A 27,870-nucleotide genomic window follows, 5' to 3' on the forward strand; every position below is an offset into this window, starting at 1 on the left:
TCTTTTCTCTCTACAACATTCTATCTCTCGCTCAACTTTCTCTGTCTCGTTCTTTTGATTACTTTTTTTCTCTTTTTTTACGTGTTTTACGTACTTGAATTTGCCGAACAGAATTGTCACCTAACGCTCACATCTGCTGCTGTACTTGGTAGTTGGCCTAGCCCAGTGGCGGTGTGGAGTTTTGCAAGACAAAGCACAATTTACCAATAGCTCAAATAGTCTCGTTGTTAAAAAGAACGTATTTTGCCTTTCAAATCAGCAGTCTGGGTATGAATCGTTGTTTCTCATCTTTATTAATTAATATTTTAACATAATAATGAACAAAAGCCACCGTTGATATATGCGGTTTTAAATTTTTGTAAGCATCGAAAGACGAGGGACGCCGCTGAAGTTTCGCTAATTTTTGTGTGTAATTGTGCTCTTTTGAATCTACTACACGCCGCATGCTGACGCAAGCGCTTCTTTGTGTATCATCTGTGTATGTTCTGTGCACGCTTAAATCATTTCTCAATGAATCCTTATCAACACGCCCACTTTTCATTACCCTTGCAAGGAAGTATACACGTATACGGCCCATTGGGTCGACGTCGCGTTACTACTTAAACGGCGACACAACTGTTCATTACCTTGATTGATTGATATGTAGGGTTTAACGCCCCAAAACCACCATATGATTATGAGAGACGCCATAGTGGAGGGATCCGGAAATTTCGACACCCTGCGGTTTTTACCGTGTACCCAAATCTGAGGACACGGGCCTACAACATTTCCTCCTCCATCGGAAATGCAGCCGCCGCAGTCGGGATTCGATCCCGTGACCTGCGGGTCAGCAGCCGAGTACCTTAGCCGCCACTAGACAACCGCGGCGGGGCTGTTCATTACCTTAGAAATGTGATTGTTTGCACGGCAGGTCAGCCTCCAAATAACTGAATGGGTGTCTAGCGCGGAGTCGCACATATCAGTGTAACTGCTATCAAGTCTTCAGGTAGAAGGCGCACTTACGACAGTAATCCTAAAAACTAATGAATTGACATCCTTCACCTCAATACAGTGCAGCGAAAATTTATTTCTCTGGATTCTAAGTCACGTCGACAAACTGGTAGAGAAAAATAGAGTGAATTGCCAAATCACGCACACAAACGTGAAATATGGTGAACCACTCCGCTTTTCAGTAATCAAGTTCAAAACGTATTAAAACTTTAAGTGAGAAGATAATCTGTCGCATAGTTCAATGAAGAGCATAGAAGTAGTTCTAGGCTAAACTTTAGTGCATATGGGAAGACGTATTGTGCAGAGAGTAACCGAACGTGAGAAGGCTAAGAACGCACGCGCACACACTCAAGCGCTTGTGAAAGCTGTTGCAGAGTCGTATAGGATACAGGAATAAACTGAGTGGGCGCACACTGCGCAGGCGCAAAAGCTCTTTGTGTCCTTGTTTGCGGGGCAGCTTATGTAGCGCTCACTAAATTAAGACATCCTCCTTGCAGAGCAAGAACGTCATGGTGATTGCATACTAGCAGAACTGTTACTGGAGGTAAATGCAGGAAACATCTACAAATAACACACACAGGCATTTCTAGAAGTGCTATTTTCAAGACACGTCGAAAATTGGCTAGCCTATGGTATTCCGCTGGAGGTTTAGAGAATCCGACAGTTACTAATGCAACCGTGTTCTTTCGCAGTCAGAGAACTAGCGAGGCATTGTTCTTGAACTGCGTCGCAACAAAACGAGAGATTATTTCTCTTTTTTCTCACAAAACGTGATACTCCTAAGTTGCGTTCTATAAAGTAATTAGGATGCACCAAGCTTTGCGAACTCATCCGGCCTCGCTTTGTTATAGGTTTGCTATGTCAGCTGTTCGATGCTATGCAAATAAGACTTGCTGAACGTCCTACTCATGAAATGGCAACAGTGGATGTACTCGCGGCTCGTGCACGCGAGATGAAGAGCTGTCCATTGAGAGTAACTGAGAGCTCACTGAACGCAAGCACGCTAGAATCTCAAGTATACATTTACAAGCACACTATAGAAGGCGGCGAAGAGTTACGTTGTCAAATTCGTTGTTGCAGTCATTATATACTTCTCTACAAAAAAGAAAACTGCACAAGATTGTTAAAAAAAATCTGCCGCGACAGTTTCTAGACATATTGCTTTTGGTTAATCTGCCATTCTGTGCATTTCTTCTTGAATTCTGATTTCCAATGTTGTTCCTTTTTATTTATTTATTTATTTATTTATTTATTTATTTATTTATTCATTCATTTATTGGTACTGCAATCTCCTGGAGTGATTTTAGCAGGTGGGTACAAAAGACATAAACATCAGCATATAACATCAGGAAAACAGATGGAACAGCCTATCACATTTCACATAGTAGGCAGCCATGTAAAACAAAGCAAACAAATAACTATCACTTGCGTTTTACAATGTAAACAAACGTAACAAAATTTTACCGATGACAAATTACTGTCATTTTAAGAAAAAAAACAACACTAGCACACAAGTAAAATTATTTTCTCTGTTTTTCCAGACTAGCGGCAAAGGATGTTAGAGACTGTGTTGTGACTTGATGGTTATTTAAACTATTTCGACCCTGCACAGTTCTGGGGAAAAAAGCATATTTGAAGCAGTTATTGCAGGTACGGAAGGGAGTTATTGTGCAATCATGGCGTTGTCTAGTGGCGTAACCTGAAGAAAACGAAATAATTTGCCCAATATGTATCCTGTGATGCCCAATAATTATTTTATATGAATATTTTATTCGGTATATGCGGTTTCTTTCTGAAGTTAGCTCTTACTAACAGTTCATTTACCAAGGTTCGTCCATAACTGTTATATATAAAGCGAACGACTCTTCTTAGTACTTTTTCGACATTCTGAATGTTAGTTTGAGTAAATGAATCCCAGATCATCGCAGCATAATCAAGTATGGGGAGTACTATCGATTTGTGAGCAAGAACACGGACAGATGGAGGAGAGAGTTTGAAAGTCCTTCGTAAAAAGAACAGTTTCTGATTAGCCTCGAAAGTTACTATGTCAATGTGTTTTGTGCAGTTAAGATCATTCGTTATTCATAATACAAGATAATTGTAGGATTGAACCTCAGAAAGAATGTCATTGTTTGTAAAATATTGAAAATTTAATTTGTTTTTCTTATGAGAAATGGACATGTACACTGTTTTTTCAAAATTGATTGGCGTTTGCGAAGCTTCGCACCAGCAATTAACCTTGTTCAACGATTCGTTTAGCGAAACTTGGTCCTTTGAGGATTCTATTTCAGAATAAATAACGCAATCGTCCCCGTAGAGCCTAGTCTTTACAGGTATACCATTACGTTTGTCGTTAATTTATAAAATAAATAAAAGGGGACCCAGAACCGGCTCTTGGGGGACGCCAGAGTCAACGGATACCCTGTGAAAGGAAAGATTGTTAAGAACTACAAACTGTTCTCTGTTTTTGAAGTAGGCCGATATCCATTTATTAGGTTGATCATATCCAAGAATTTTTTCTAATTTGTATACAAATTTATTGTGCGAAACCTTGTCAAAGCCTTTTCAAACATCTATAAAAAATGCATCTGTTTGTTTTCCATTAATAATTGAAGTAGCAAAGTCGTGTATTGTTGATAATAATTGTGTCGTTGCTGAAAATTCCTTCCTGAATCCATGCTGATTTAAGATACTATGTTCGTCCAGAAAGCATGAAATACTAGTGGGGATAATGTGATTCAGGAGTTTACAAACGGTTGAAGTTAGCGAGATGGGGCAATAATTTTTGACACTGCTTGTTGCCTCAATTATGGATAGGCTTGATTCTAGCTGTTTTGCAGTCGTCTGGAAACTGGCCCTCAGGCAGCGATTTTGTAAAAACAACATGGACGTATTTTGACATTGATTCAGCGTATCTCTTAGAAACACGTTAGGAATATTGTTCGATCCAGAGGATTTCTGATATTAAGCTTCAAAAGCATGTTTACTATGCCCTGTTCACTAACAACAATATCGGGCACTTGCGGCGAAACAGCTTGTAAGATTGCTAACATAGAGTTGTCACGAGAAAAAAACCGATTTGAAGTGATCGCTGAAAACATTTGCGATTCGAGCATTATCGTGTGTAAGAATATTATCGACATGAAAGATGTCACACTCTTTTGATGCGGGCGAAATGCTCCTCTGAGATTTCTCGGGACACGAGGTCAAGTAATTCGGCAAGCATTCCCCAAAATAACGCTGTTCATCTGTTTGAATTTGATTTTTCAACTCTACTAAACTCTTAGCTATTTGTTCTGAATACGCTATGTTTAGACTTAGTTTTTTCTTTAGACGCTTTCTTTGCCTTCATAACCTCAGTGTTATCCGAGAAATCCACGAATTTTTTCGCTTCGATTTTTTAATTACCAGACACACAAATGATTCAATGCATTTTTTGACAATGCCCTTAAACCTGTTTCATAAATTATGTATATCACTTTCATTATTCGCAAAGTTATCAAAGTTGAATGAAAGGAGATCTATAATAGCAGTATCATCTGCACGATCAAAATAGGAAAAGATAAACAGGGCAATGTCTTATAGAACACTGTGTAAATAACACTGCACGGTGACCGGAAATTCCTGGATATATCTCAGTCGTTGCTTTAGGTGTAATTGCTTGGTTCTGCCGCATGAAACTTCTGTCTTCGACTAGTTTGATCTTTCATCATCCCAACAACGTGAACGTACTGAGGCTATGGAACAACAAGTAATGTCGTGTGCTTTTGCGAAGAATGGAAGTGATCCCTTATATGCGTTTCTATTAGTAAAGTTTGCAAAACTTCATATGATGAAAACAATTAGCGAGAAAAACCAGAAAGACATCAGGACGAAAATTTCACTTACGCGGAAACAAATGCTTCTTTGAGGCGGCGGAATGGTCGGAAAAAAATGACCGGGTTGCAGTTGGCACAAGTTCAATAGGATGGTGATGAATAAATCATTGAGGCGAAAGCATTTAATGTCTCATACTCGTGGCGACTGGTGTCTATCCGGCCCCTTAAGACGGTGCCAGCTGTGGCGCCTCCTACTAACGCGGGAGGATAAATTAGCTTTATTATCGCTGGTACACGAAAGATGTCTGAGCTATGCGCTAAGCGCAAGAATACAAATGCATGCGAAACAGAGCAGATTAGTCTCGGGTCTAAACAGTATAAATTAAAAAAAGAAAATGCGCACACACTTCGTTTATGTGTCATTGCACTGGGAGTGTAAGAAAGACGTTGCATAGTCGGTCAAATGGCCCCAGGCTTTCGCCGAATATAGTTTGAAATTTACAAAGTGTCAAAGTTTTGGCATGTAGTGTTTCCCGTGTAGATTATGGCACAACTTTAGGAGACGATAAATGTGCGAAAACTATCACTGTGTGACAATTTAACGTGTGTGAGTGGTGTCCCTGCACATGAAAAATAAATTACAGTTGTGGGAGAGTGAATGTCTCTTCACTACTGCGAACGTAACGAAGCATTAGAACACAAGTTCTAAAAGAATGGACTTACGTGACAAGGACATTTTCATCTCTTTTAGTAACATGGACACCAATACACGGGTTGTTTTTCGCTGTGTGACTCACAGACCACAACCTAACACGTGCGCCCAAGATCGACAGCTCGTTTTAGTTTTCAAATATGTACCACACGTTGACGCATGCTGCGGCTGCAGAATATTGGAAAATATTTACAAGTCAAAATTCGCTAACATGGTTCTGGTCTTCTCCAGAATGAGCATGCGTGTTCGCAGCTATACCATGAGCGATAATAAAGCGTCTTTATACTGAACGAGCAAGCGTCTTGCCACTGGGACCGTGACAAGGCTCCATTACTTTGAATAATTTTGCCTTTGTTTTTTTTCACATTGAGTTAATAAAGTGAAGTGCCAAGAGTCGTTTCAAATAAAGTGATAGTAATTGAATAATGTACTATTGTGAGCACTATGAGCCTAAACACACGAGCGCGTGGCAAATAGTTTCGAACCCTACATCTGCTGATTCGCAGCAGCCGCTCTCAGAATCAAAGTGGAAAGGGTGGCGCACTTCTCTTTGCTGTTGACACTCACGCCACGATGTTGTTGCTGCAAAATGCAGATAATAGCATGTCTGTGGCTGCTAGTGATGACATTACCTGGCATCAACGCGCACAGGCACAACCAATTAGGCTGCGCAGCTACAAAGATATCGGATGTGACGTAGCCTGCCGTGATGCATAGCGCATGCTTCGCTGAACATTTTGATGCGCATCTCTTAGTTTTGTTTTCGAGGCTTTTATTGTTTTAGTTTTACTATTGCTAGCAGCCCATGGCACGCGATCAGCTGCCATCTCACAGCAACAATCATGCGGGAGTGCAAACAGTCAGTGGAAGAGCACCCTCCTCTCCCCCTACCGTTTTGGCAGCGCCATCCACGCATCGCATTATCTTGGTTTTTAGACCATTTGCAACGCGCTCACGGGTTCGAGGTCATACTGCTCACAATAATACATATTGATTGATTTGTGGGGTTTAACGTCCCAAAACCACCATATGATTATGAGAGACGCCGTAGTGGAGGGCTCCGGAAATTTTGACCACCTGGGGTTCTTTAACGTGCACCCAAATCACAATAATACATAACTGCTCTTTGTAACATTACGTGAAAACTAATTAGGCATGCATAATCAGTCTCCAAGTGCAATTAATCGTCACGACCATGCGAAAAAATGCCCCGAACTGAATGCTTTCTTTTGTTTGGGCGTGAAGACCAGCTCATCTTGTTTTTATTCCCCCCCTTAAGGACTCCGAGCACAGGACTTCATCGCACTTCGTTGACCTACCTACCAAACTTTGCTGTTGGGTCGAATCAGTTATTTGACTTGCTAGTCCTCATTAAAAATATTCAGGACAGATGCACACACTGCAAGTTTGAGATTTAATTCTAGGTCGCTCCCCCTTTAAAGTTCTTTTCGTCACACTGCGCCAAAGTGCCCTGCAGGTCGGCATCCTCGCGGAGCGCTCGCCACATCGTGATGGCGATTCAGTGGATCGTACTCACGGACATCCTGGCGTGATGGGTCATTGTCAACGCGGCATCGTGTTGAATTGTGTGTGTCATGTTGATATTCCTTGTATAACTATGCTATAGCACGATCAGCAGGTAAACATTGGCACATTATGATTTTTATAATGCCGCTGGCGGGCTTGCCGTAAGCAAGTTACAAATAAATGCACATTCGTTCGTTTGCCCCACAGTGTACGTACGGTGTCTATTGTTCCATTAATGAGAGAGAGATTCCACAAAGTTCATGCGACCGGGATATACATCTTAGGAGTAGGCAAAGTAGGTATGTAGAAGACGGGAAGTGCACTGCTTTGGAGATGTATACACCGCTTTTTTTTTTTTTTGGTTAACAAGGTCCCGAATGTTTTTTGTGAGCGTAAGTTGTGACCCCACCACTGCTTAAACAATGCTATTTGTCATGTTGTCTTGCGCTCAAGCCGCTGCGTCTGGGTAAAAATACGTCTTCGCTCTCTTTTCTGTAACCTATATCATAAGTACTTTGGGTACACACGACTGTTTATTTAAGAAAGAAAGCGAAATGTTTCTAAGAGTACCGATCTCCTTGCTCACTCTCGCTCTTTGTTCGTGAAGTGGGATGTAATCTACCAAATACACGTGGCCAGAAAGTACTACCAATAACAATGATATGATAACAATAATATACCATCAGGGATTGATGAGGGGCGCTAGTGAAAAGTATGAGGCGCATGTGAAATATATTGTAAGCTTGGGGACTGCGTGAAAGTGAGAACCCATTGACACTCGCCTAATTGCACAAAGTACAAATACCAATAGTCTAGACAAAAATAAAAGAAAGGGATACTGCTTTTGCTGTTAGCCTCAACAATGAAGGGTTATTACATGCTATTATTTGTAGTCATTCTGAACTGCACGAGTAAAATGCGCGGACAACAAGCGATGAGCGAGAAAGCTAAAAATAGAAGAAAATAGAGATGAAGACACCATATGATAAAATTTGACAAGATAGTGAATTGGCAACCAACACCTCAAAAAAAAGTTTCGCTCGAGCGCCCCTCTTAGCTAAGTAATATCTAAAACTTCACAGTAAAAGAGGTCCTTGATTTCATTTTTACGGAAATTCATGCTGCTATACTGTATGATCTTCTGGTCTATCTGGAATTGCTATATAATTACAAAAACAGAGGTAATTAAAAAGAATAGTTAACACGTCATGGAAAGTTACTCTTATAATAATCAAATATTTGTAGTGATGAGTGAATGGCGTAGGTAAATTACCCATTGTTGGTTAATCCAAGAATACATTCTTGGCGTCCTTAGTTCATTCACCGAGCAAATAAATAATTAGAATATGCGAAAGCAACGAAGGCGTGACGGTGGCATTTCATTGCCTGGCATAGAAGAGAACTAAAAGCCGACTTCATAAGGCGAATGGTGAAAATAATTGCTGCTTTAAAGGCCGCGCTGTGAACAACCCCTCTTCAGTTGTCCAAAAGTGTCCAAGTTTCATAAACAACTAATTCTTACCATGCTTAAAACTATTCTTCTATTCAATAGCATCACCCAGATCGCTTTTTGGGCTGCGTTAAGGGGGCAATGTGAAGGCTTCCACATTCATATTGATTCCATTGCGCATCACTGCTTCACGCAGTGTTACACCCAGTTTACGTAGTCAAGTTACCAAAGAAGTAGCATTGTGAAATGGTCTCACAACAATGCCAGTTATCCTGAGTGCAAATTATCTATGTATTGTGTTTGACAAAGACAACTGCCTCGTGTTAACATGCTTGCAATTTAGTGGCATGCCCCGTCACAATACAAACAGCAAACGCGTTCTCGGAAGACTATCTCGAATGGGTTCGCTTTCCTACCTAATCGTATAAATAGCCGCACAAATAAGGCTTGATTGTATTCTTTGCCCGAAACACACGAAACATGGTGTCAGAAGCGCGGCCCAGCCACACGCATCCGTGATGGCATTCTTAAAGCCTCCCGAGCTATTACGTCTAAGTGGCGACATTGTCAAACACTGTAAGCTCTTTAGACGAAAATTTGAGCTTTTTTTTAGCAGGCTCGGCTCCAAAAGAAAAGTCCTGGGGTGATGGCACGAAAACGACCCTGCTGCTCAGTTTAGGAGGCGAATACGTGTTGGAAATCTACAGGTTTATTTTCACCGAAGACGCTGAAAGACAGAACTATGTGACCATTATCAAGAAATTTCATGAGCACTGCGCAGCGCAGGTGAATGAAATAGATGAGTAGTACCTATTTCTCTTGATTGATTGACACGTAAGATTTAACGTTTCAAAACCACAATATCATTATGAGAGACGCCGAAGTGGAAGGCTCCGGAAATTTCAACTACCTGGGGTTCTTTAACGTGCACCCAAATGTGACCACACGAACCTACAGCATTTTCGCCTTGCACTGAAAATGCAGCCACCACCGTAGTACCCATTTCGAAAATTAGTTCAAGCAGTATGTGAGCCTTTTGAACCATTTGCAAGAGACCTGAGGCACCTGGCTGAATCATGCAACTTCGGAGTATAAAAAGTCGATGATCCGCGACCATATTGTATTCGGAACCAGCGACGAGAAAGTGGGCCAGAAGCTGCTACGGGACAAGGAATCGACCCTAGCGAAAACCAAGCAGGTCTGCAAAACCACCGAGTTGTCAAGGGCACAAAATCAAATTTGGGCAAGTGAACAGCGCCAAATTGACCATATTGAGGCCAGACAAAAAAAACGGCGCGTCCACAGTAATTGAAGGCAGTAGGTGTGGTCGGGAGCACGGCTCGAGAAATGGTCCGGCGTTTGGACGCAACTGTAGGCGATGTGGAGGCAAAAATTTCTTTGCGGTGCGATGTAAGAGCAACAGACAAATGACCGAGGTAAGTGCTGATGAAAATTTTGTTATTCTTCACGTATTTCTAGATGCGATCGAGAGCCATCGTAACTGGGCCATGGAAGCACAAGTGGGCAGCAAACACATGAAGCTGAAAGAGGACACCAGTGCACCAGCCAACCTTTTGTCGTATATTATGTACCACACACTACATCTGTTGGCACAATTAGGAGAAAGTGGTTCAATTCTACGCTTTTATAGAGGTAGAATAGAGCATTTTGAAGTAGCCCGACTGAAGGTCACAGTCGGCAAGACGGCGATTGAAGTCGGCTTGTAAAGGAACGTGGCATTATTGGTCTTGAAGCAAACGAACGCCTGGGGCTCTTCGTCAGGTCAGTCGATACAATAACAACAGGATCTAGACAGCTCGTGGAAGAATACAACGACATCTTCACCGGCACCGGACGCCTTCAGCGTCTGCATAAAACGTTCTTGCGACAACACGTCGTACCTACTGTCCAAATAGCTAGGCGAGAAACCCTGGCCCTGCGGAAACTACTGAGGGCTGAACTCCACCGGATGCTCAAGGCTGACATCTTTGCCATGGTTTAAGACCCGACGAACTGGATGAGTCTGTTAGTTATTGTCAAGAAGAAAGACGGTCAACTAGAAAGATCCATGAATCCTAGAAAAATAATGAAGGTGTCAAGCGGGACCTCTTGCAAATGCCTAGTCGCGACGATATCGAAGCCGAGCTTGCAGGAGCATGATATGTTTACGACTAGGTGCCAAATCTGGTTTTTATGAAATAACATTGCACAAAGAAACGTCAAGGAGCTGGAGGTTTTCTACCCCGTTAAGGCCGTTGTCCCTTTCTCAGGTTTTTTTTTTCGGCATCGGCTCATCATCCGAAGTGTTTCAATAGTACAGGCGTGAGCGTGAGTGTGAAAATTACGGGATAGCGTAGCCGAAGCTATCTAGTGACGAGACGCCTGTTGCGGTGCGCATGCGCGTCCCGTCCTATCAGTCGGCTTCTCATGTCGCTCTTTCCGACGCGCTCGTAGCCAAAGCGACAACTGGGTGTCGCCGGCTTTGCTCTATCAAATTCACGCTGTTGTTTTTCATTTTTGTTTTTACGTAGCGGCTTCAACGGCACCAGTTTCAGCACCAGGCTCGCGTCGTGAATTATACCAGTTTATTAACATAGGTAGCGGCGATGGCATAGTGGTTAGAGCATCCGCTTCGCATGCAAAAAGTCCGTGGTTCGAATCGTGGTGCCGCGCAGTTCCCAACCAGATAAAAAAAAGAATCCGCGTGGTATTGGAACTGCATTAAGAGAGGCCTGGGGTGCGGCCTCACCGATAGCCACCGCCGGTAACGCACTCCCTCACCAGAGAAGGATTGGCCACCCTGGTGCAGTATCTGGCCACCACCTCCCACATGTATACGTCAATTACCTCACGGCCCTCAGTCCCCAGCAGCTGCGAAGCAACTCACCACGGTGGCGGTTAAATCTGCAACACAGCAGAGGGCGCTACGCATCATAGAGAGTGTCTCAGAATGTGTGTGTAAAATGTAATAGTTGCAGCTGTTTACCGACCTCCCACTGGGTATAAGTCTGAATTTTTTATTTTTATAGAAAAGCTTCTGCGCTAACTCCATGTGATGCGTATTCCATTCCTTATCATGGGTGATGCAAATGTTGACATGCTCAGTGGGAATGGATCTTGTGAGCAGCTGAAAGCTATTCTAGACTCGTTTGTCTGTTTCAATGTCATCACACAACCTACACGTCTTACCACCCACAAGGCCACTTTGCTCAATGTATCACAAACGCCCCCAGTCAAACTTGCACCAGTGGTATATTATCACTTGATGTCAGTAATCACCTGCCTATCTTCACATTTTTGCCGCTTGATAGGGACAGGCGCGACTCAAGCGAAAAGCCGTGTTATCGTAGAATGAACTCGCATCAGTTTAACTAATTTTATCATGCGCTGGAAACCACACAGTGGAACTTCGTTTACGCAGAAAAAGACCCTGATAAAGCATACAGTCTTTACAATCAGACACTTAAGGTTATCTATGACCGACACTTCCCACTTGTTCCATTCCGCAAGAAGAAAAAAATTCGCAAGTCTCGGGTTAGTCGATGTTTGTACAAAAGAATAGAACATAAAAAACAGAATGTATCATGCATTTGTACAGACACGTGACGCTGCTCTTTTTAGCGAGTCTAAAGATACCGTAATAAGTTAAACGCCGATTTGAAAAAGGCTAAGACCTGCTACTATCAAACGCTTTTTGCTACTATACTTAATGAACCCAGAAAGCTGTGGAACGAAGTAAATAATTTATCAAACAACTCCAAAATAAAAGTCGCATTAACATTGCAGCTTTTGCCCATGGCAAAACGGAATTGGAAGCACTCACAGAAATGAATGAATACTTTATAAATGTGGGTGAATTTCAAACAAATCTCAGTTCTGAAAGTTGTCATGTTACTACACATAAATGCAAATGGTTGCTACACTCAATTAGTTTATTCCCTACAAGTCCACAAGAGGTAGAAAAATTAGTGGGAAACATTAGAAACAATGTTTCGGCAGGAATAGATGAGCTAAGTGCCTTACCCATTAAATACGTTGCGGCTCTTATATCTTCACCATTAACACATATTATTAACAGAATGCTTGAAACTGGAATCTTCCCCTCAGATCTGAAGCTTGCTCACATATGCCCGATACATAAGGGAGGTGCTGTTGGTGATATAAGTAATTACAGACCCATTCCGGTGCTACCTGTGTTATCTAAAGTATTTGAAAATGTCATCAACACGCGTCTTGTTAATTTCATAAATAAGCACCAAATCATAAACGATGCGCAATACGGTTTCCAGAAAAAGAAAAGCACTGAGCTAGCTTTGTTACATGTAAAGGATAAAATACTACATGACATTGAAAACAAACTCTACAGTGTAGGTCTTTTCATTGATTTAAGGAAACCGTTCGATTGCGTTAATCACGACATTCTGCTACTGAAACCTAATGACTATAGCATTCGCTGCATCACCCTAGATCTTTTAAAGAATTATCTTTCTTGCAGAAAGCAGTGTGTCAAAATTGGAGATGTTACCTCCCCTACAACCACAATAAAACAAGGAGTGCCCCAGAAGTCGATTTTGGGACCCTTGTTATTTATATTGTACGTTAATTACTTATTTAATATTCCTAACTCTCCCAAGTTAGTAATGTACGCTGACGACACCAACATCTTTTTTTCAGCGCACACACTTACTCAGCTTCAGAAAGTGATAAACGAATATCTTGTTCAGTTGGATGGTTGGCTTCAAGCTAATAAACTATCCCTAAATAAAAAAAATATAATTACGTTCTCTTTAAGCCCGTTAATAAGCCCTGTGACACAGAGCTTACGCTAACGTATCAGGGCACCGTCTTAGAGCGCGTAAAATGTCAGAAATTTTTTGGCGTATGGTTTGAGGAAAGCATGTCGTGGAATACACACATCAATAAACTCGCTTCAGAGCTAAGCAGAGCCGTCGGTATAATATTTAAACTATCCCATTTAATTTCTTTACATCTATAAAAGGCGATATATTACGCGCATTTCTACTCCCGCTTATCGTATTGCACACTTTTTTGGGGTACCACAACAACTACAACTACTAAAAACTGGAAACAATGCAAAAGAAAGTGCTCAGACTTTTCGAGAACTATTTTGGTGAGCCAAAAGACTTACCCACAAATCTTTTATTTGTTAAGTATAATTTGCCTAAAGCAACCAAATTATACGATTAGAAACTCCTCCTGCACATACAGAAACATGATCTGATAGACATGGCACATGAAACATCAAGACGTTATCCACTACGTAATACACAGACACCAATACCAAGAACACGTACAGACTACGGAAGGTCAGCCCTCACTTATCAGACACCTGCACTAATAAATCGTGCACCTTCACAAATAAATTTTTATATCCCATTTCATAGATTTTAAAAACAAACAAGATTTTTCCTATTAAATGACTGTGCAGCCGTTACAGCATAACCTCATTAACTGTCTCTGCATCACTGTTCTTGCATTGCATTTTTTATACGTTCAAACGTTTGCATTTTCAGTATGTGCGATTATCCTAGTTATATGGGTGCACTTTAATTTCAGATGCATTTCCCTCTTACATTCATTTCGCTGTATCTGTGCATTTTTGTTGTACCTCTTTATATTTACTTTGCTATGTACCGATGCTATTATATCTTGTCAAGTTGTATAAGTTGTATCATGTCGTGTTAGTTATACTTTTTATTCGCTGCTGCCTGTACGGTCCCCCAGGTCCCTTCAAGCTGTTTTTCAACAGCTTTTTTGCGTGGGGAACCCCCAGCTTTTTGTGTTGGAAATAAACCCAAACCCAAACCTAACTCTGGATCCCGACAGGCTGCTATTGGAACCTGAACTTGGCAACATTTAACGCTAGAACCTTATCTAGTGAGGGAAATCTAGCTGTACTATTCGAAGAGCAAAAGGGTGTTCTATAGGATATAATACGACTCAGTGAGGTTATGAGGACAGATGAGGCCTACGGTTCTACAGAAAGGGCACGTTCTTTGCTATCGGGGCTTCGCTGACAGAGAAGAACCGGGAGTGGGGTTTCTAATTCATGGAAACATAGCTGGCTACATGGACGAATACTATAGCATTACTGAAAGGGTAGTAGACATCGTAATAAAACTGAATAAGAGAAACAAGATGAAGATGATACAGGCTTACTCGCTTACATCAAGCCATGATGACGCCTCAGTTGAAAGCTCCTATGAAGACGTTGAATCGGCAATGAGTAAGGTAAAAACACAGTATACTATTCTGATGGGAGATTTCATTGCAAAAGTAGGGAAGAAGCAGGCTAGAGACCAGGCAGTAGAAGATTATGGCATCGGTACTAGAAACGCCAGAAGAGAGCTACTAGTAGAATTCGCAGAACGCAATAATTTTACGGGTATTGAATGCCTTCTACCGAAAACGAGGAAACCATAAGTGAACATGAAGGAGCCCCAATGACGAAAATAGGAACAAAATAGACTTTATAATGAGTGCACAACAAGGCATCATATAGAATGTGGAAGTGGTTTGCCAGGTATGAAGAAGTGACCATAGAATGGTACACTCTCGAATTCACCTAGACTTGAAAAAAGAACGACAGAAACTGATACGCAAGAAACCAATAAATGAGCTAGAACTGAGAGGGAAAGTACAGAAATTCATAGTCTCGCTTCAGAATAGGTACTCGGCTCTTAGTGAGGAAACCAACCTTAGTGTAGATATAATGAATGGTAATCTGACGAGTATCAATACGGAGTGTGCAGTGAAAGTTGGGGGCAGGGTAGTTAGACAGGACACTGGCAAGCTTTCCGAGGAAACGAAGAATTTCATTAAGAACTGTCAAAGCATGAAAGTCTCAAGTACAACAGACAAAATAGACCTGGCAGAGATTTCGAAGTTAATTAATAGGCGTAAGGTATCCGATGTAAGAAGGTATATCATGGAGAAAATTGAACACGCTCTGAAAAACGGAGGAAGCGTCAAAGCAGTGAAGAAGAAACTTGGGATAGGCCAAAATAGGATGTATGCACTTAGGGACAAACAAGGTCAAATAAACACCAATATGGATAGAATAGATAAAATAGCAGAGGAGTTTTACAGAGATCTGTACAGTAGCCGAGACAACCGCGACCTTAATACTATAAGAACTAGCAGTAACCCAGATGACACCCCACCAGTAATGATAGAAGAAGTCAGAAAAGCTTTGAAGAGCATGCAAAGAGGCAAAGCTACTGGTGAGGATCAGGTAACATCAGATCTGCTGAAAGATGGAGGACAGATTGTGTTAGAAAAACTAGCCACCCTGTGTACGAGGTGTCTCCTAACGGGAAGAGTACCAGAGTCTTGGAAGAACGCTAACATCATCTTAATACATAAGAAAGGAGATGACAAGGACTTGAAGAAATACAGGCCGATAAGCTTGCTCTCTGTAGTATACAAGCTATTTACAAAGGTAATTGCTAACAGAGTATTGAAAAGATTAGAATTTAATCAACCAAAGGAACAAACAGGATTTCGAACAGGCTACTCAACAATCGACCACATTCATGCTATCAATCAGGTTATAGAGGAACGCTCAGAATATAGCCAACCAACATACATAGCCTTCATTGATTACGAGAAGGCGTTTGATTCAGTAGAAATATCAGCAGTCATGCAGACACAGCGGAATCAGGGCGTCGATGAAGCATATATAAACATCCTGGAAGAAATATACAGGGGATCAACTGCTACTACAGTGCTTCGTAAAGAAAGCAACAGAATACCAATAAAGAAGAGTGTAAGGCTGGGGGACACAATCTCCCTAATGTTATTTACCGCACGCTTACAGGAGGTTTTCAGAAGCCTAGAATGGGAACAGTTAGGGATAAGAGTTAATTGAGAGTACCTTAGTAACATGCGCTTCGCCGATGACATTGCATTGCTGAGTAACTGAGGGGACGAATCACAGCCCATAATTACGGAGTTAGACGAGAAGAACAGAAAGGTGGGTCTTAAAATTAATCTGCATAAAACGAAGGTAATGTACAAACCTCGGAAGAGAGCAGCGCTTCGAGATAGGTAATAGTGCTTTTCAAGTTGTAAAAGAGTATAGTAACTTAGGGCAGGTAATAACCGTGGAGCCGAACTACGAGACATAAGTAACTTAAGAATAAGAATGAGGTGGAGTTCATTTGGCAATCACTATCAAAATATGACAGATAGATTGCCACTATCCCTCAAGAGGAAGGTATATAACAGCTGTATCTTGCCGGTACTCAGCTACGGAGCAGAAACCTCGAGGCTAACAAAGAGGGTTCAGGTTAAATTGAGGATGACGCAGCGAGCGATGAAAAGAAAAATGGTAGGTGTAACCTTAGGAGACAAGAAGAGAGCAGAGTGGATTAGGGAACAAACGGGGTTAAGAATATCATAGTTGAAATCAAGAAGAGGAAATGGACATGGGCCGGTCATGTAGCGCGTAGACAGGATAACCGCTGGTCATTAAGGGTAACTGACTTGATTTCCTGAGGAGGCAAGCGGGTTAGGGAGAGACAGAAGGTTAGGTAGGCAGATGAGATTAAGAAGTTTGCGGGTATAAATTGGCAGCAGCAAGCACTGAACCAAGTTACCTGGCGGAACTTGGGAGAGGCCTTTGTCCTGCAGTGGACTTGACTTACTGCTGCTGCTGCTGCTGCTGCTGTATATGGTTATGATGATGATGATTAGCATAAATAGAGGTAGCCAGTCTTCCAAAACCTGATAACGCCAAGCATGGCTTCATCAGGCTTGATCACTCTGGCTGTTTTGGATATTTTCTATTCAATGGGTGACATTAAAATCGCATTAGATGCACCGCAAAACGGCATCTGTTTAGCGTTTTTACAGCGTTACGAGGACGCTTGGAAACCTGTGGCGTATGCTTCACATGTACTGTCGGACCCTCAAAAACGTCATTCACAGATTTAGAAAGAGGCACTGGCTGTGACATACGGGTGTGAGAAATTTCATCACTTTGTGTGTGAGCGCAGGGTCATCCACGAAACAGACTACTGCCCCATCATCAATATTTCGAAAAATGCAATGGCTGACATGCCACCGGGACTACAGCACTTTTTTCGACGTTTGCTAAAATAGAATTTTGCACTGCATTTTGTTCCAGAAAAGTAGTGCATGTTGCCAGACCTGCTGTCGCGTGCCTTTGTCGGAAAGCTGCAAAATATGAAGCCGATGAAGACATTGAAGTTCACACCGTAAGTAGGATGTCGTCACATGTAAGCGATGCTATGTTAGAGCGCGTATCGAAAGACGCGAAACGACACCTACTTGCAAGGTATCGTTACTTGCCTCCAAAATAACCAACCAGTACAGGGACAGTTTAACATTACGAAAAAGAATCATCGATTGTGAGCGGTGAGCTTTCAAAAGAGTAAAAGGTCGTAGTGCCGACCAGTAAGCGTTCAGAAACGTTGTGAATAATCTATGGTGACCGTATGGCACCAGATAGGTGGAAGGAACGTGCGCGCCGTTTGCTTTTCTGGCCTGGTATGAACATTGATATAAAAAATCCGGTAAAAATGATCCGTGTGCCAGAAGCATGCATACAAGTCACACAGTGAATCTATTCTTATCTGCCCAGTGCCTGCCCATGCATGGGGTAGGATAGGTGTAGATATCTTTCAGTATGCTGGCAAGTCTTATTTTTGCGTATATGATGCCTTATCCAACTTTCCGGAGGTAGAGCACCTACAGGACACGCCACCAGCCGCCATCATCGATAAACTAAGCGCAATATTTGCAAGATACGGCATACCTATGCAGGTGTGCACTGACAATGGACTGCAATTTTCAAGCCGCGATTTGGTGATATCTTAAAAAACTGCGATTTTCAGCATGGTACTTCGAGCCTGTGGTCTCCACGCTCAAATAGCTTAGCTTAAAAAGGGGTTCAAGTGGTTGAAAGAATTCTTAAAAAACTGAGTGGAGAGACGAGTTTTTTACGAACTTCTTGCTTGGCGAATTGTTTCATGCCTGTGGTATGTAACGTTGCACATACAAACAGATGAACAAAGGAAGTAAAGAAGCGCAAACGGAAAGAGCACAAACTCTCAACTAGTTTTATTCCCATGGTCGCTGTATATATGCACATTTAAAATTATATCCTCCTTTTTTTCAACCTTCATTCAAATTTTTGGGGATGTGTGATAAATCTGTATATATTTACAGTGACCAAAGGAATAAAGCCAATTGAAAGCGCTCTTTCCGTTTGCGCTTCTTTACTTCCTGTGTTCGTCTGATTGTATACGCAACGTAACCTACCACAGAGAGACAACTTTTGGCTTGAATTGCTTTGTTACAGATCCTGTCCCTTAGAAGACAGTCGGTCACTAGGTGAGCTGCTGTTTGTCTGAGGACTGCTAACACCATTTGCAGATTTTGTGGAGGTTCCCAGCACATCTGTGTGGAATTATTGACAGAAAGAACAACCGAGTCGTCCCGTTGCTTCCTTGCAAGAAGAACAAGACGTGCTTTTGCGCGGAGACAAATGAGAAATCAAAGCCAGAGTGATGCGGGCAGAGGAATCAATGTGCTACCAAATGAAGACAGAAGACTGCAAAATCCTGCGCCGGAACCGACAGCATTTTCTCGCGACAGCAGTGCCGTTCAGCAAGGAGTCACAGTGATGTCTCGCGCAGAGAATTCTTTTTTCAGGGATTCTTCGACTGTCCTTCTTAGCGAAAGGAAAAAAGGGAATGTTTGTCATTTTGCAGAGAAGTTCAGGAGAGAGAGAGAGAGAGATAAAGATTCAAAGAAAGGCAGGGAGGTTAACCATACGCACATCCGGTTTGCTACCCTGCACTGGGGAAGGAATGAAGGGGAGAAAAGAGGTTGCAGAGAGATGTGAAGGTACACACAATCACTAGCACACTCGGGGAGCACACACAGTCAACAGGCGGTCGCTCGAGTTTGTTGACTTTAAGTAAAGTAGCAGCGCTTCAGTCGCTTTCTGCGCAACTGAGGCAGATGCCCAAGGTCCCAGTATCTTCTGCACACAAAATGGTCCGGGGTCAAGTTGATTCAAAACCATCCGGAGCTGGCATTGCTGTGTGTCGTAGCAAGCGCAGCTGCACAGGACGTGTTCGATGGTCTCTTCAGCTCCGCAGTAGTCGCGTGTAGGAGTGTCTGCCACACCAATGCGGAAGGAGTACACCTTTGTAAATGCAACACCCAACCAAAGGCGGCATAACAGTGTCGCATCGGAGCGGGAAAGCTGTAATGTTAGCTTTAGCTTGAGCGAAGGATCCAGTTCATAAAATTGACACCTTTGGAAGCTGGTAGACGACCAGAATGTGCGTGTGAGATCTCGAGCGAGCAAGTAGTTTTCTTGCTGCATCATTCCTTGATAGAGGAATCTGGACTATACGGGTTCCTTCATGGACTAAGCGGGCTGCATCATCGGCTAATTGATTTCCGGTAATACCGATATGTCCAGGCAGCCATTGATATATAATATCATGCCCTTGTGCTAGAGCTTCATGATGGCAATGTGTTATTTCTTGTACCAGTTGTTCATGTCTCCTCCTACGCATGGCACACTGCAAACTCTGAAGCACTGCCTTCGAATCACAGAATATGACCCATTTTCCTGTTCGTTCTTGGACGAGATATTGTAAAGCAGCCTTTATAGCAGCAAGGTCTGATGCCGTAGATGTAGTCATATGCGACAACTTAAACTTGATTGTCATTGCTGCAGCCGGAATTACAGCGGCACCTGATGAGCTGCTGGACGAGACGGACCCATCAGTGTATATCTGCGTTCGGTCTAAGTACAACTCATGTAATAATAGCAGTGTTGCTTGCTTCAATGCTACTCTGGAGTGATTGCTTTTCTTTTTGATTCCCAGAATTTCTAGACGTACTTGCGGCTGGTCGAGGCACCACAAAGGACATGCCATTCTCGCAGCTGGCGTATATCCTGATGGAATGCTGTTTAGGTGCTTGGCTATGACGTCTGAAAACGTAGCACGTGGTCTTCCGGAGGGTAGAAGGGCCAAGTGGTGGTCGGGGACACGGCTAGCATGTCGAATGTGCGCTCTGAGGCAATCCACAACTCTATATGTCCTGACCGGATGGTTTTTGGCAAGCATGATTGTGGCATAAGTAGAAGCGCATCGGTGCAGTCCTAGGCAGATACGCAGTGCCTGACCCTGCAAATTATCCAATGAATGAGTATAGGATTCGCAAGTGTTAGTCAGTACCGGCAAGCTGTAGCGCAATAGACCCAGAAATAGGGCCCTGTACAGCTGTAGCATGGAGGCCACAGAAGTTCCCCATGCTTTCCCGCGCATGAATTTATTATATGCACAATAGATAGCAGTCTCTTCTTCAAGTACGCACAATGCGGGCTCCACGAAAGACTTCTGTCGATTATTATGCCCAGGAAACGATGCGTCCGTGCATATTTGACACTCTGCCCATTGATGTAAACAGGGTATGGCGTCATTGGTTTTCGTGTAAACGCCATCAACGCGCACTTCACAGTTGGTATAGTTAGGCCTTGTTTCTGAAGGTAGGCTGTGGTGAGGGTTGCTGCGCGCTGTATTCTAGCACGCACCTGAGGGCGAGTAACTGCAGCACTCCAGAGGCAAATATCATCGGCGTATATGGGTAGGCACACCGACTTTGGCAGAACCTTCACCAGACCAATGAGGGCAACATTGAACAATGTGGGGCTTAAAACACCACCCTGAGGTACTCCGAAGTTGGTGTAATGTGCAGCAGTTGTACCCTCATATGCTTGCACAAAAAACCCCTGCCAGTTATATAATCTTTTATCCATTGAAACATTCGTCCACCAATGCCCATTGCTGCGACAGAAGTGAGGAAGGCATCGTGAGCTTCATTATCATATGCACCCTTCACGTCAAGAAAGAGTGCCACTGATATGCGCTTGCGTCTTTTTTCTTGCTGAACAAATGTCGATAATTCAAGGACACAGTCGATGGAGGAGCGGCCCCGACGAAAGCCTGCCATGCAAGAAGGGTATTTGGTGTATCGTTCCAAGTACCACTCGAGACGAAATAGAACTACTCTTTCCATCACTTTTCCGAGGCAGCTTGCGAGGGCAATAGGGCGGTACGCTGTCAAGTCCAATGGTGATTTTCCCGATTTCAAAAGTGGTATTAATCGACTTATTTTCCCTTCTCGCGGAACACTGCCGCTGAGCCAGGAGTTGTTGAAGCATGTTAAAAGTTCTTTTCTGGCTTTTTGTCCAAGGTGTCCCAACGCACTATAAATAATACAATCAGGACCTGGCAATGACATGCGTTTAGAAGCTACTAACGCACATTCCAGTTCTTCCATGGTGAATGGAATGTTCATTTCTGGTAATCGCGTCTCAGGAACGATCACGGCGTCGATGCTCTCGTTCATAATATTCCCGGCAACTCTCGGGCAAAATTCTTCAGCCACCTCGAGTTTTGTTTTTCCATGATGGAGTGCCAAAGCTTTAAGAGGGTAGCGTTGTTGCGGAGAGGAGCGAAGACCACGAACTGTTCTGCAGATATATGACAGCGGTTTATGAGGGTCTAGAGATTCGCAGAATACTTTCCAGCGTTCGCTCTCCAGCTTGTAAATGCGTCGTTGAATCTTTTTCTGGAGCCGTCTTGCTTCCCTCAGATCGTAAATTGATCTTGTGCACCTGTATCGTCGTTCAGCACGCCTTCGTATAGCTCGTAATCGTTCCAGTTCGATGTCAAACTGTGTTATTTTAGACGAAAATGGTAATTTACATTTGGACGCTTGCATATCTTCCGCTATGGTATTTTCCAGGCTGCAGGCGAGGCCTTCTTGGCAAGCGTCCTCAACACGCGATGTAAACATCGACCAGTCAGCGCCAATTACAACACAGGAAGAAAAAAATTTTATGATACCATCGATCGTCACGTAGGTGGGTATGTAATCACTCCCATGAGTCTCAATATCGCAAAACCATTTAACTTTGTGAGAGAAGCACCGTGACACCATTGTCAGGTCAAGGCAACTGCCATACCTGAGACCCCGGAGATATGTTGGGGTACCATTGTTTATGATGGAAAGGTCGTAATCGGAAGCGAATGTAACTGTGTTCTGGCTCCTGGCATTCATCCTAGTGCAGAAGTTCAGGAATGTTTAAAATCTCCTATGACGACTAATAATTCGCAGTCACAGTGCGCCCTTATCTGCTGTAATTGGTTCTGGCACATGCACCACGCCAGTATAGCACTGGAGATTTGTTTCTGATATATACACGAAGAGATTTCTAGTTCACCATTGGTGTTAGACTTGAAGCCCACAATGTGCAGTGTACTAACAGTATATGAAATAATAAAGTCATGCTTCTGTTTTGCGGCAGTCGAGGGGTTAGTCATGATTTCAAAAGTGACCAGTACGTCAGACTCGTGCAATTATAGTATGTGTGTGCATCTACGAGGGTGGAAATCAGTACTGTTGTGCAGGGAAATATGCTGGAAATATAGTCAACGTTTGCAGGGAAAAATCCCCGAATAGTGAATTTTCATGTCTCTGAATGGGAATTCTTAGGCGTAGTACGGAACATCACAGAAGAGTCATCTGGGGAAGATTTCATGGACTATAAAAGTGACAACGACGGCATTAAAAGTCAACATGAGTCTTCAACCGACCATGTGCCGGCGATATCAAATGAAGCAAGTCCGCACTTGAGGAGTTCAGGTCACACACGGTAGAAGACCTCCACAGCGCCTCTATTATGACAGCAAGTTTTATAAATATTCGTAACGCCTTGCGAATCACCCTGTAAAATGATTACTTTTCCGTTTTTACTGAAAGGAGGATGTACCACGCTTGATAAAGACAAGCGCCTTGTGTTCACACGCTTCCGATTCAGCGGTATTGCGCAGGTCCACTAACAATACAAATAGGAAACGCGTTTTCGGAAGACTATCTTGAATGTGTTTCCTTTCCTACCTTAATTGTATAATTAGGTGCACAAATAAAGCAACCACGTTCTTTGTTGTCTGAACCTTGGTTCGATTGTATTCCTTGCTCGAAGCACGCGAAATACTCTGCAAGACGCTGAAAACGCACATATTTTCTTGCAACAAGCGATTATTTCGTGAGTTACTAGTTGCATTGGCATTGCATAGCAGCCTCTGTAGCATGCTTGTTGTGCGTACCGTAAGACTGACGTTCTTGGCCAGGGTGGTCTCGGGTATGTTGGCAAACGGCTTGTCCGCACCCCTGCATTCGACGTGCTTGTACATCTTGGAGGTGGACCGATGTCGGTTGCTGTTCTGATGCACCGTGTGCGGGCTCTCTTAGGAGGTATCTTTCTGCAAGAGATCGAGAGGAATGAGGAAGTTGGTGGATACAGATGACGGATCTTGGTGCAACCTATGAAGATATTTACCTTCAACGTATGACTAAAACTATGCCACGAAATACTAAGAAACTTTCCATGAACAGGAGGCTGCGTTCGGGAGGTATAAGGGGTCAGATTTTGCAGGAATAATTGAGGAGCTGCCAGGTTCGGCTAGTTTACGCCAACTCAGCTATATTTGTTTGAGACTGGGACAACAAAAAGAAGTGTATTGGCTACTTTCTTGATTTGAACGAAATTTTAAATATCTTGCGACGTCACAGCCACTGACGTTAAGTATGCAATGACCGAGGCTCGTTTCAAGTTCCCAATATAGAATTTTCTGCTTGCATTACGCGAAACAAGATTTTTTATATACGTGTTCACGAATAGGAGGAAAACTGTTGCATATAGGCCCTCATTTCGCAAGTCACCCTATTTCTCAATGCGACTCTAAATCTATAATAGGAAGTGTACGAGACAACGGAAAGTCTTCTGCATCTAGGACGCTCTGCACTCATCGAAATCGAAAATCGGATATCTAACAAACTGGTTGCGTTATTTCTTGGAGTCAGGCACGGACTAGGACTCGGAAATATTAACAGCTCAGACTTCGACACTGCACGAAACAATTGAAAAAGTGATCAAACATGATTTTAAATGCACTAATCAAGTAATCATGTTATTGTGGCCATAAGGCTGCTATTTGCCCTTTAAAAAAAGTCAGGCAAGACATGTGAAGTGAGGTTCATTTCTGCAACAGTGCAACAAAGTTCGTCATCATGTACAAAGTGGTTGTTAAAGTGAACAATTGAGATTTTATTCGCAGCAATTACAATTTTCAACAGTTCATGGTGCACCTGTCTATATTTTCGTTGAAATAATCTTCCATTGAGTAGTTTAAATAAAGATTAAAGCCAGTACCACGCCTGTGCAATCAGAGTAAACACCGCAGCTGAAAGCGATATAACCTGGCGAACGGACACTGAGTTTTTCTGCATCTTCTTTTTCTCGTTTCTTTGTTTCTTATTTTTCTTGTATCTTTTTTTCTATATATTTTCCTCCTTTTCTTCGTTATCTCTTTCGATATCACAATCTTTCCCCCTTTCCCTATTCACAACTTTCACACCACTCCCCACCTAAACCTCTCTTCATCACCGCTTCAAATATGCTATAACGTGTATGGCTATGATATAGTTTGCCCTTTAACCTCCTCAGTCACTCTTCCTCACTTTACTTTCCCACCCCCTTGCTATACTATACATGGACATGCTATGATAAAAGCTGCTTGGCACATACCCGCTTTCTGTGCCACGTACTTACCGAATTTTGTGCGGACCTCAACGGCCTTACATCCAGATTTAACAGGTCCGCTGTGAAAACGTCACTGTTTACACCCACACGTAGCTGCTTTTGGCTACACTTAGCTCAAGTTGGCTACATCCCCTGGCTAGATTTCTTTCAATTCCATGACTATGTTTGGTCTTTTTTTTTCTAGGAACTCGGTATGACATGTTGTGAGCAAAACCGAGACGTTTTATTAAGACAGGCGCAATTCAAAAAGAGTTTGAGTTTCCAAACAGTGCCCTGGTTTGCCAGTCCTACTCATACGTATGAGTGGTGAGTCAGCCTTCTTTGTATCTTGTTAAATGTGCTGGCATTGCCCTCTCTCGCGCTCTCAGGAAAAAAGAGGTGTGGGTTGGAAAAGGCTTAGGACAGCTTAAAAGTGCAAGCAGATTAAATTCTGCGCAGGCAGCCCTCAGGTGCTTTATCGAAGATTTCTCGTGTTTCCTGCTTTACGTATACTTCGATAGCTCTAGCTGACATCAAGCGTTGATCTGTCTAGAAGGGCCCCAAACAACACATAATGATGCCGTATACTCAGTCACAGAGACCAACAGTTATGAAGTCCTCGTTACGTTGAGATGCTCAGACGATGTCGCGAGACGAAGCGCCTGGTACATTGATAAACTAAAAAGTTTGTTGCAATTTCCAGGGATTTTGAAAACTACGTACAACTTAAGAGGCAGATTTGCGTTTTCGAAAGGCTTCCATTATGTATAATCTCTTACCTTCTGCGGTGCGATGAGGAATGTCTCAATTTGGTGCTCAGCAAGGTACTGATCCCTCTGGTGGCCATTTCCTGGTTCGGTCTCGAACTTCCCGTCCAGTTGGTGGTACGTGGCTTTTGTGATGTGCACGCGTCTGCAAAAGGCGTTGGAAACAAATACAGAATAACATCACAACTTGAATTTCCAGGTGTGTTCGTTCGTATAATTGCACTTAACTTTCACATCCAATCTCTTTATGGACAGGGTGCTCTTAAATGCAAATTTAGCGTAAAAACTAGTTTTTTGTAAATATGGCTACTGGAGTGCAAAAATTTCTTAAATTATGCTAATTGAATTTGGCTGTCTTGCCTTATGAATATCTGAGGTATCTCTGACTGCAAGAATGTTCGTCACGTATGCCTTATTGCAGCCATCAGGGGCGTATCCAGGTGTGGCACATCGAGTACATGCCGCCCTCCCTACCCCCTCCGAAGATTCTTTCCCCAGGGCACACAGAGGTAAAAATGAACATTTCTAGGATGAGCCCCCTTGCCCCACGAAATGAAGGAGGTGCCTACCCCCCAAAAATTTCTGACTACGCCCTTGGCAACCAGAGAAGTGTTGGAAGCTCTTGGTGAAGAGAGTTGGGGCTTGGAAGAGGGTAAAAGGTGATGAAGGAAAAAGAGAGAAATGATATATCGGAAGGCCGAGAGGTCAGCCTGAGGTTGTGCCCTCTGGACTGCTACTCAGCAGAGGGTAAAAGGAAAAGGGAGGAAAAGATCGATACATTACAAACGATGATGATGGGGACAGGAAGAAATGATACGTATTTGCAATCGCCACTTAACACACAGGTCTTCTTGAAGTCTGGTGTCAAGTTTAGTATCTTTGAGGAAATCTATAAAAGTCATTGTAGCAGTGGTTGATGTCTGGTTGGACAGTATGGGCAATAGGCTACCTTCACTTAGATATTTTGCCAAAGTACACAAACACTGCCCCGTCATATAAACTGCCTAAACACAAATTATAAGCCGCATGGCAAGTGTTGCTACTCCAGCACACTAAAGTGGCCATTCCAGTGTGATTAGAACGACATGCACAATATTTGCATCGTTTAACGCCGCTCCTTATATTGTCAATCGTACCAATTTTGTGATAGTTGAGACACCTTGTATACCTACGACTGCATTGATAATAATGTTCATCGGAGCGAGACGTCACAAAAACGTTTCGTTCGTTGAATTGGTGAAGCATTAAAGTCATGTGGGATAGCCGCAACAAGAAAAAAAGAAAAAAGAAACAATCATATAAATTCACACAGATGAGCAGTTTGTTTAACACAGCATGCCAGTGGCTAGAAATAGATATTACCAAAGTCAGCATGCATTATAATTTAAAGGCTGATCCGTATATCAATAAAAAATTATTGAACTCAAGCGTTTGTTAGAGCAGAAGCCCCGTTATCTCCATAGCAGAAAATTTGTGAAATCTGGGTGGTCAATTGGGCTCTTTTATTTCGGGCGGAAACCTTGTGAGTTCGGCTCCTGCCTTTGCCCACTGTTTGAGTTCCTAGAGATGACTATATAGTGTCATTCAATCACGTAATGAATGCTATCTCCGTGTTATCATGTGGAAATTTTAGTAGAAGATGCTGTATATTCTAATCCATGAGGCCGCGAATGCATCTTGGACTTAACTCACAAAGTTTTGTGTAGGTGTGCTCTACAACAAGCTTCTAATGAAGACTAGTTTGCTCCAAAGTTGCACTAAAGAGGTCAAAACAGGAAGACACGACAGAAGTACAGTGCGGAGTGCGCGAAAGCACTAAGAAAAAAAGTTACAGGAACGCGCATGGCGTCACAAACGTACTTCGTGCGGCATTTCCGGTGGTTTTCAAAAGAACATCGCGTGTGAACGTGTCAGCACCGCCACACAGTCTACATTTAAAGAGTGCA

At 42.8% G+C, this 27,870-nt stretch overlaps 1 protein-coding gene across 1 annotated transcript in view; it reads right to left on the reverse strand.

Moving 5' to 3' along the window:
* Nucleotides 1-27,870, reverse strand: part of LOC142775123 (uncharacterized) — a 789,190-nt gene that overhangs the window by 667,267 nt on the left and 94,053 nt on the right. The window contains exons 4-5 of the mRNA XM_075876470.1: nucleotides 25,937-26,069; nucleotides 23,683-23,838 (exon numbers count right to left, since the gene is read on the reverse strand). Coding sequence (XP_075732585.1) covers nucleotides 23,683-23,838; nucleotides 25,937-26,069 — 289 coding nt within the window. The remainder of the gene's footprint in view (nucleotides 1-23,682; nucleotides 23,839-25,936; nucleotides 26,070-27,870) is intronic.

Source organism: Rhipicephalus microplus, chromosome X, assembly GCF_043290135.1.
Source record: "Rhipicephalus microplus isolate Deutch F79 chromosome X, USDA_Rmic, whole genome shotgun sequence".
Taxonomy (NCBI): domain Eukaryota; kingdom Metazoa; phylum Arthropoda; class Arachnida; order Ixodida; family Ixodidae; genus Rhipicephalus; species Rhipicephalus microplus.